Below are 11,012 nucleotides of genomic sequence, written 5' to 3'. Positions count from 1 at the left end.
CTACAAGGGACACTGGGCACCGATCTGGAACGAGACCACAGCCATCAGACACTGCTGCCCAAACTCTTCCCTACAATCCCCTGCAGGGTCTAAGGCCTTGAAGAGGGGGCTGGCACCTGCGGTTTGGGGTTTGTCTCTGGCACCTGGCCCTGACTTATCCTCTGCCCCTTACTCTCCTCTCCCCTCACCTTAGGAACAATGGCAGATGTGAAAAGACTGATCAGATGCCAAGACTGGAGCCAGGGTTCAGGGCTCAGTATAGGATCAGGATCATGGATCAGTCTGAGATCAAGGTCAGGGCTCAGTCTGTGACTGATGTCATTGCTCAGTAAATCACTGAAGTCAAAGCTCAGTCTGTGATCAGGATCCAGGCTCAGTCTGGGTGTGCGAAAAAGGCTCAGGGTGCAGAATGTGACCAGGATCAGGGCTCAGGCTGGGGCCAGGGTCACAGCTCAGTCTACAACCAAGATTAGGGCTCAGCCCGCTGCTAAAAAAAGAAGAGAAGCTGAGCCTTGCTTTGGCTTCACCACAGGTGCCTGTGGAGGAGACTCATCCTCTGTGTGGGGTACACACCACCCCTTACCTTCAGGTGGACATCACCCACAGTCCTCCTCATCTCCCTCCTCAGACATCGTTAAGCAGCTAGTTTTCCTTTTGAAATTTATCTGAATAATAAAAAAATAAATAGCAGGCCTCAGTCTCCAATAGAAACCAGACCCTGATGGCCGCCACTTTCCAGTGGGTCAGTCTGACAGCCGTGGAACCTCAGGCATGTCAGTCCACCTCTTTGAGCCTCAATTTGTTCATCTGTAAAATGGGTATAATGATGGTACCCACCCCACAGAGTTGTTGTTGAGGATCCAATGGGATGGCATATGCAAAGCACAGGGTGATTGCCCGAGGAACTGATCAGTGGCTATTTCCATAGAAGGGCCACCTCCAGGACCCTGACACTTACCCCACTTCTATTGCTCCAGCATCCCCAGCAACCCCAGCCTTGCCTAGAGACCCAAAGGCCAAAGAAAGCCCCCCCTACAGCTGGAGGAGAAGCCACAGTTTCTCATAAAGAGGGAAAGAGAAGGGCAGGTGTTTACTAGTAATGCCTACTGGATATTAGGCTCTATGCTTCTTCTTTTAATCCACTCATCACCCTCCAATGTTTACAGTCTTGGTTCAGCCAGGAGGAAACTGAGGCTCAGACAGGCAGAGCCACTTGAATAAGGCCCCACAGTTGCTAAATAGCAGAGCCAGGATTTGAACCCAGATCTGGCCCATCTTCTTTCTCACATCGTTCTGCCAGGCAGATTCTGTGGATTTAAAGAGGGAGGATGGTAGAGAGCTCACAGAGGCCCACAGAACGCCCTCAGTCCTGTCACATTCTCCCAACTTGCTCAGATGCTGGGTCTTCCTGCTTCTCCAGGGTCCCCTGACCACACCTGCTGTGGGGTGGGCACAGGGTGCATGCCTGCCCTTGGAAGGCTGCAGAGGGAAAGCACCCCCGGTCCCCAGGCTGTGACTTACCAATAATGTCTTGAACAATATGCACATCCAGAGTGGAAAGTAAGGTGTGGATCAGTGGGCACACCTGTGGGGGAGTGAAAGAGTGAGAAAGAGAGAGGGAGGGAGGGAGGGAGGGAGGGAGAGGAGAGGAGGGCCAGGACCAGGAAGGAGGGCAGATCATTATCAGCTGGGGCCAAACTGCCAGCCACCCACCAAGATCCCACAACCTTTGACCCTTAGGATTCTAGAACAATAGAAACCTAGAAGTCCAAAACTGGAGAGCCATAGGATGCTAGAATTCTAAATCCTTAGAATATTGGAATCCTAGAAACTTGAGAATCTAGAGTGTTAACATCCCAGAACCTTACACTCTTAGAAACCTTGAACTTTGGAACCCCGGAATTTTAAGCAATCAAATGGGGCCCTGGGAACCGTAGAGCAGAGAGTTTCTCACTGTGTGTGTGTACAATTCCCTGAGGATCACTTTAAAATGCACATTCTGATTCAGCAGGTCTGGGGGGCTGCAGGGGGCGGGGTGGGCAGACTGAGAGGTCGCATTTCTAACCAGCTCCCAGGTGAGGCCCCAGGGCTGCTGGGCAGAGGACCATATTCTGAGTCGTGAGGCTCCAGTCACCTGAAGGATTTTTCTTTCCTAACCCCGGATTCCCAGCCCCCTTCCAGAATGACTGATTCAGACTCTCTGGATCGAGTAAAAATGGTTTTGTATGATGCATAGATGAAAATACCAATTTTACAGGTCTGTGTTTATGTTTTAAATTAATTGTATAAATGATATTCATTTCTAAATTATGGTAGAGATACAGTTTTTTTTTTTTGAAGATTTTATTTTATTTATTTGACAGAGAGAGACACAGTGAGACAGGGAACACAAGCAGGGGGAGTGGGAGAGGAAGAAGCAGGCTTCCCGCGGAGCAGGGAGCCCGATGCGGAGCTCGATCCCAGGACCCTGGGATCATGACCTGAGCCGAGGGCAGACGCTTAACGACGGAGCCACCCAGGTGCCCCAATACAGTTTTCTTTTTAAAATACATGTATTTAGGGGCGCCTGGGTGGCTCCGTCGTTAAGCATCTGCCTTCGGCTCAGGTCATGATCCCGGGGTCCCAGGATCAAGCCCCGCATCAGACTCCCTCCTCGGCAGGAAGCCTGCTTCTCCCTCTCCCACTCCCCCTGCTTGTGTTCCCTCTCTCGCTCTGTCTCTCTGTCAAATAAATAAATAAAATCTTTAAAATACATGATTTAAAGAAGCTTATGTAGAATTGTATTGTTTAAAGGAGGAACACACTAGCTAAAAAGGCATATCCGGGGTAGGTAGACACGGGGAATGGCCCAAGTTTGGGACCCAGTGATTTCAGCTAATGTCAGGCCCCTGCTCTGCCCTCCCTCTCCCCAGGCTGAGTAAAGGGGCACAGGTTCCAGCTGACAGCCCGATGAGGAGTTTGCACCTCAGAAGAAAAGGCGCCCAGAGAGTACAGTTCGGTTGTGAATGGCACACCTGCCTCCCCTCCCCCGCAGGCATGGCTCTGGGCCCCGAGAAGTGGAGGACTCATATCCTTCTCTACCAGGCGGGACACGGTCTTTGTCAGGAAGTTGCTCACGGTGTTCATGGCCTTCTCCATCAGAGTATTGTGGCTGGAAAAGAGTGGATAAAGCCTAGTTCGTGGGCAGAACGGCCACGCAGCGGGGGCTGGGGGGGTGGGAGGTGGCGGAGCACCTTGAAATCAGGTAAACCCGGGGACACCGCAATGCCTTTCTAACCACAGACAGAGCCTCTATTCAGGGGTGCCCCACTTCTGACCAGAGGCTCACCTCAACCTGTGAGAGTCTCATCACAACCTTAAGATCCCACTCTTTCATTCGACACCTATCTACAGATCACCACCCGCATGCCAGGCATTGATTACGCTGAGGACCCGGGGAAGGGCAAAGCGCAAGCAGCTCCTCACCTGGTACCTAAACGTGACACAGGTCTTGCCAAAGGCTGGCTCCTTCCCACCTTCAGCTCTCAGCATGACTGACACCTCCTCAGGGCAGCCCTCCCTGACTGCTTGCCTAAGGGAGGGCTTTATATCATATAGTCCTGTTACATGCACTGCTCTGCTTAGGGCTCCTCATAAGCTGACATTTTCCTTGAGGGCTCTTTACTGATGGCCTGGATACTTGTCTGTCTGCCCTTCCCTCAGGACAATAAACTCCAGGAAAATAGGGTCCTGGTCAGTTGTCACCAATAAATTCTCCAGAGCTCAGAGCCTATTTGGAACATAGCAGGTGCTCAAACATTATTGGCTGAAAGAAGGACTGAAGTAAACATAGAATTAAATATAGGATGATGGGGCGCCTGGGTGGCTCGGTCAGGTAAGTGTCTGCCTTTGGCTCAGGTCGTGATCCCAAGGTCCTGGGATCGAGCTCAGAGGGGAGCCTGCTTCTCCCTTTCCCTCTGCCCCTCCCACCCCCACTCATTCTCTCTCTCTCTCAAATAAAATCTTTGAAAAAATAAAATAAAATGACAGCTTGTGACAAGTACTTTGAAGGCCAAGAGTAGACGATTTTGAGGGAGAATAGGATGAAGCTTTTTTAAAACCTGAAGGTTGAGAAGTACGTGGAGGTGAGGGGAACGGTGTTCTAGGAGGCCGGAAGAGCGTGTGCACAGGTCTGGAGGTGGGGAAGAACTTGTTTGAGGCCCAGAGCAAAGGCCAGGGTGTCTGCAGCAGAGTGAGCGAGGACAAGAGTGCGGTGATAGGAGGGTGGGGCCAGATCCCGCTGAGCCCAGGCAGCAGTGGGGAGTGCTTGGGCTGAGAGGGCTTAGGCACCAGAGTGGAAGGCCATTTCACAGATGTGGACACTGAGACCCAGAGCAGCAGGATGAATTTCATGGGGCTGCCGACAAGGCAGTATCCAGCAGGGCTCAGGCCCGTCCATTTATATTCCAGCCTTCCCCAGTAACATCGGGCAGTAGAGCCTTTCTTTGGTTTGGCAAGCTGTGATCAAATCCCTTGAGGGAGTAGGGTGGAGTGACCTCTGCTCATGGCCCTCAGGGCTGAGAGCCGAGAACCCAACCTTGTTTCCCCCAAAGCCAACCTGCCCCGGGCCTTCGACTTCTAGACCATTCTCCTCCAACAGCCGCCTCCAGGGTCACCCCTCCTCCCCTCACCCTCTTCCTCCACCAGACCTGCCCTTGCAAGCACATTGTTTAAGAAGTAGATTTTTTGTGGATTGACAGGGATCAGTGATTTAAATGGAGAGGATTCAATTTGCAATATCTCGTTTCGGGAATTTTCCAGTGAATTGAGGACTCTCTAGGGACAATTTGAAATTAGAGCTCATGGTAAGCATTTACTTCTCCTCCTCCTCCCACATGGAGGCAAGAAGAAAAATACAATTTATTATTTTTATTACGGTTATTGAGGGATATAATATAATGATAAAGGGGTCAATTTTTCAAGAAGCAGTAACAATCCTAAATGTGCTACACCTAACACCAGCGCTTCAGAAAGCAGGAAGCAGAACTGACAGAGCGGCCCGGTGATCAGAGGCCAACACTCCTGTCTCAGGAATGGAGAGAACAGGAAGTCAAAGTCAGCATGGATGTTATTCTCACCGAGCCCTGAGTGTGTGCCAGGCTCTGTGCTAAACACTCGTATTTTCCCAGATGGTCGGCTCAACAGCCGGTGAGGAGACATTATTGTCACCTTCAGGTTACAGATGGGAAAACTGAGGCTCAGAGGGGCTAGGTTGGTCACAAAGTTCTAAGTCGGTAGCTGCTATTTGAACCAAGGTCTGTCTAACTCCAAAGCTACGCTCTTTTGCCACATTGTGCCCCTCAGGACAGGAATAGGGCTGAAGCCAGGGGATCCCCGACTCCTCTGAGAGCCCGGCTCTGCTGAGACAGACCAGCCTTACCTGTCCGGCACGGTGAGTGAGATGCTGTCTGGATCACCGCTGCATTTTCCTATGATCACTCCGGGGGCACAGTCTGGGCATCGGTTGCAACTCTGACATCAGTCAGGAGGTCCAAAGAGGCCTTCAGGTTGACCACCTGGCCAATGACAGGCCTGTAGGAAATAAGATTCCCAGTGAACAGAGGTCTAGAAGGCCCACTAGGGTTCCTCCGCCTGTGTGGATCTTTAACTCTCCAGCTTGTCTATGGATAATGTCAGCATCTTCTGGATTCCTAATTAACATGTACGTTAAGGGCTTCTTCGCCTGGCCACACGGATTTGGTTCGTATGACAGTTTTATAGAGCACCACCCTAATAATGAAAGTAATAATAATAGTTGACATTTATTGAGGGCAAATTATACGTTAGGCATTTCTAAAAAGCATTTTTTTCGGGACACCTGGGTGGCTCAGTGGGTTAAGCGTTCGACTCTTGATTTCGGCTCAGGTCATGATCTCAGAATCCTGAGATTGAGCCCCATGTGGGGCTCCCCACTCAGCGGGGACTCTGCTTGAGATTCTCTCTCCCTCCGGGGACTCTGCTTGAGATTCTCTCTCCCTCTCCTTCTGATCCTTCCACTCCCTTCTCTCTGTCTCTCTAAAACACATAAATCTTTGAAAAAAAAACCACTTTTCCTGGATTAATCCATGTCATCATTATAGCAATACCATGAGGTAGAAGTACTATTGTTATCTTTTTTTTTTTTAAGATTTTATTTATTTATTTGAGAGAGAGAATGAGCACATGAGAAGGGGGAGGGTCAGAGGGAGAAGCAGACTCCCCGCCGAGCAGGGAGCCCGATGCGGGACTCGATCCAGGGACTCCAGGATCATGACCTGAGCCGAAGGCAGTCGCTTAACCAACTGAGCCACCCAGGCGCCCCATTATTGTTATCTTTATTTTCAAAATGGGGAAACATTGGTATAGAGAGGTTAAGTAACCATCCCAAGATCTCGTAGCTAATGAATGATGGAATCCCCGTGTCCTCAATTTATCTTCTTCCACACATGCTCATTTTCCTATCTCTCTATCTCTTTTAAAGTAATTAAAATACTTTAAAATTACGTTTTTCACACATGCCCTTCATTATATACTGTGTACTACTATCTGTGTTTAGCTATAATGGTCACTGCTATTTAAAGAGAATCTCAAGAGACGAAATAATGCTGGAGGAAATTTTGCCAGAGTTATAAACGCTCATGTCTTCTCAGGTTTTCAAATTTTACAATTAGATAAATGTTACGATTTCAGAAACACTTCATGGAGGATTCTTTCCAAAGAGACTTGATTATGGCCAAAGTTCATTAGAACATTTTAAACTTCAGATTTTAGAGCTGGAAAGCCCCCTTCATGTACAGATTGGGAGACTGAGGCCCAAGGCCACACGGTAGCATGGGAAAGAGCCCGATTCTGCTTTGGAGATCCATTGGCCATGGTGCACAGCCTCTCCCAAATCCCAGATTCTAATGCCTACTCACAGGGCCAGGGTGACATTAGCGACGATGGGGACTCTTATGTTAATGACTTCACCATCAGGAGTCAGTTCAACTTTGATTTTCAGGATGCGGTAGTTAATGATGTTCAACCTGTGCAAAACCCACAGTTTCCCTTTGTCATTCCCCATGCCAGCCATGGGCTGACATTCTCTACACCAGCATCAGGCTGAGCATTTGGGCCTCACCAGCCTTGCCTTCTTTGGCCTTCACAGTACCCCCGTGCAGAGGTTTTATCCTCTCCATGTTATGGCCTGGCATACGGAGGCTCAGTCAGATGTAATTTCCCACAGAGATTCCAGGGAGAAATAAGTGCCAGAGTCAGAATCTGAACCCAGAACCCTTTGATTCCAAACCTCCTCATGTGGAGCCAGCTGTGTGGTATGAACTCGTCTTCTCTATCCTGAGGGGATTCAGACTTTTATCCTCAGCTATATTTGGAGAAGAAAGACTTACTCCTTGGAAAAGGGACCTCAGGCACCAGCAAACAGGTGGAGGTAAGGATTAAGAGGCTCTTTACCCTGATCCTAAAATTACATAATATGGAAGCCCAAACCCATGAGATGCCCAGATTGGCCCTGCAGCCCTGCGTCTAATTTTTTTTTTTTGCACACTTAAAATTGGTGAAGTTTATTTTGTTTCTTTTACTTCAATAAAACTGACAAAAATTTAAAAAAAAAGAGCTGTTAGCTTGATAAAGGGACACCTACCAAAACAAAAAAAAATACAAAAACTATAAAATTTCTTGAGTAGCACTGTTGTATATCAACTCCTATTTCATCTCCTGCTGCAGCAACCATTTCCATGCTGCTTTTTTTTTATTCTTATGTTAATCCCCATACATTACATCATTAGTTTTAGATGAAGTGTTCCATGATTCATTGTTTGTGCATAACACCCAGTGCTCCATGCAGAATGTGCCCTCCTCAATACCCACCACCAGGCTAACCCATCCTCCCACCCCCCTCCCCTCTAGAACCCTGTTTGTTTTTCAGAGTCCATCGTCTCTCATGGTTTGTCTACCCCTCCGATTTCCCCCGCTTCATTCTTCCCCTCCCGCTACCTTCTTCTTCTTCTTTTTTTTTTTCTTAACATATATTGCATTATTTGTTTCAGAGGTACAGATCTGAGATTCAACAGTCTTGCACAATTCACAGCGCTTACCAGAGCACATACCCTCCCCAGTGTCTATCACCCAGTCACCCCATCCCTCCCACCCCACCCCCCACTCCAGCAACCCTCAGTTTGTTTCCTACAATTAAGAATTCCTCATATCAGTGAGATCATATGATACATGTCTTTCTCTGTTTGACTTATTTCACTCAACATAATACCCTCCAGTTCCATCCACGTCGTTGCAAATGGCAAGGTCTCATTCCTTTTGATGGCTGCATAATATTCCATTGTATATATATACCACATCTTCTTTATCCATTCATCTGTCGATGGACATCTTGGCTCTTTCCACAGTTTGGCTATTGTGGACATTGCTGCTATAAACATCGGGGTGCACGTACCCCTTCGGATCCCTACTTTTGTATCTTTGGGGTAAATACCCAGTAGTGGAATTGCTGGATCATATGGTAGCTCTATTTTCAACTTTTTGAGGAACCTCCACACAGTTTTCCAGAGTGGCTGCACCAGCTTGCATTCCCACCAACAGTGTAGGAGGGTTCCCCTTTCTCCCCTGCGTCTAATTTGCTCAAGCTCTGATGAACCTGGCCTCAGACCACCTTGACTCTGTGGGAAGGAATAAGGTTTATCAAACTTTTTGACTTTGACCTTAAATTCACCTCCCCAAAGATGTGTTTTCCCTTTTCTTGGAGCAAAGATCTCCACCTAGAAGCGTCAACTCACCCCAAAGTCTCATCCTTAGCTGAAGTGATCTTAGAAAGAGCATCGTTCACCAAGTTACTCATTTCCTGCACCTTCTCCTAGGCCAGGAGCCAAGCCTTGGATTTCTGAAGCTTCCCCAAGTTGGCGGTCAGTTTCTGAACGACAGCTGACAAAAACAATTGCCATTTAGTGTTGTCCATCACTTATGGAACAGTGACCATGTACCAGACACTCGGTAAGACTATTTGCCTATGTTATTTCATTTACTCTTCATAACAACCCAAATGAGGCAGATATTGTTATTATCTGCATTTTCAGATGAGGAAATAAAAGATCAAAAGGTTAAGAAATGTGCCTAAAGTCATGCGGCTGGGGAGCCTTTGTTCCTTCCATGCTGCCTTCATACTAATATATACTCATCGTTCATAAACAAAGCAATCAATCAATTAACCAGGCAATTCATATTGCTTGTACACCAGCTTCTAGTAGTGACTTGAGGGGGTTGTCTATTGCTCTAAATGAGATGTTCACGCAAGTTTGAAGAACTAGGTCAAACAAAATGAGAGAATAAGAAATAGAAAATCTAGAATCAAGCAAAAAGTATGGTTCCAACTCATAAAAGTGGCAAATGGGAGTCCCAGGATGACAGCTTTGCAGCAGGCCCTGAGAGCAATAATTCATACAGGAGTATGAAAACGAAGTGTCTTAATGGAAGGGCTCCAGAGAAAAGAGGGATTAGATAGACATGGCAGATATAGAACAGTGCGTATGCAAAGAATTAAGGATATGTGTATAGAAAATAATTCAAGTGAAAAACAAGGCAATTATTAACTCAAGGAAAAACAAAGGCTGTACAAGAGAAGAAATGTAACTATGGTTCTGCAACTTGGCTCTACAATCAATGGTATCTACCTAGTTATAATGATATAAGAAACAGAGACTACCAATTTCAATAAAAGTATTTTTGGTCCTATAACTCATTAGGTGACCTTGATCCAGACACTTCTGTTTCTGAACTCAGTTTTCTCAGCAGTGAAATTAGAGAGTGGGTCCCTTCTATACCTTTGAAGCTCTAAACCCTAACAAGGTTTGAAAGGTAGCCATTTATAGCATTTAGCATTATAGCACTTACTTCCTCCTATAATGTTTCAAGAAAATGAAAAGAAAGCCAAATTCTTTTAAGAAATCAGAATGAAAAAGAGACATGATTAAATATAAAGCTAGGTAGCTTTAAAGCTACCTAGGCTTAGGTATAGCTAATTTCCTTAATTTCCAATGAATTAATACATATCAATAAGAAAATTGAACAACCTAGCAGAAGAATGTGCTATGAATATGATCAAAATATTTATGCTAAAATATATAAATAGCTAATAAAATATGAAAAAACGAGTGAATTCTTTCATAATTAGAGAAATGCAAAGTGAAATGAGTTATAATCTTTTATCTATGAGATTAGCAAAGCTTTTAAGTTGCCCATAGCAGTGCTATCAAGAGAGCAGAAAAAAGACACTCTCCCAAGACTTTTGGAGAGAATGTTAATGTAGGGAATTATTTGTCAACATCTCCTATAATTGAAAATGTGCATACCTTTTGAACTTTTGAAATCTCAGTTTTAGGATTTTATCCTCTGCAGATATTAGGAAAAAATGTGCCATGATATAATGTATAAGAGGATATTCGTTTGAGCATTGCTTGTTCCCTGAAAAATAAGTGAACGAACCAGAAACTGAACAGCCACCTTTCTCAGTAAACCACCCATAAAGAGCAGCCCCTGGTGGCAGCCTCTGGTAATGCAGACATAGCATTCAGGAGGCAAGGTCCTAGGTGCCACTGATCATCACTTGTTGACTCACATTCAAGTGTATTGTCAATGGTCTCAAGTCCTTTCTCAACAGCAGGTTTCAGCTTGTTCACAATATTATAAAGGTCGTCGCCAAGATTTCCAAAAAGAGACGCTGAGGTCCCGGTGAGCAGACCGCATAAGAGAACAAGTTTCCAAAGCTGAAGCATCTTGTCTTGACACCTGGACAGTCATAGGACGAAGAGAGAATCACCCAGAGGGAAAAGGAATCTTCAATAAGCACCTGTCTCTCTTACACTTCACATTCCTTTAAGATAAATGTGGTTTGCTTCTGTTTTATAGATGGACAACTCAGGTCACACACAGCCAGTGAGTGGAGGAGCTGAAATTTGAAAAGTCACACTTAGCTCCAAGTCTGTGCT

General features: G+C 46.3%; 1 protein-coding gene across 1 annotated transcript; it reads right to left on the bottom strand.

Annotated features, from left to right (window-relative positions):
- On the bottom strand, positions 1–10,799 carry BPIFA2 (BPI fold containing family A member 2). Its single transcript, XM_064573544.1, is given in 7 exon segments — positions 1–116; positions 3,015–3,151; positions 5,420–5,489; positions 5,492–5,571; positions 6,936–7,043; positions 8,808–8,952; positions 10,643–10,799. Coding segments are annotated over 7 exon segments (813 nt in total).
- Positions 10,800–11,012: the final 213 nt, after the last annotated feature.

The sequence above is a fragment of the Mirounga angustirostris genome, unplaced genomic scaffold (assembly GCF_029215605.1).
Source record: "Mirounga angustirostris isolate CCGP_5_RB_7025 unplaced genomic scaffold, mMirAng1.0.hap1 SCAF_10, whole genome shotgun sequence".
NCBI lineage: Eukaryota > Metazoa > Chordata > Mammalia > Carnivora > Phocidae > Mirounga > Mirounga angustirostris.
Note: the sequence above shows the minus strand (reverse complement) of the source record. Positions and strands in the feature narration are given on the sequence as shown.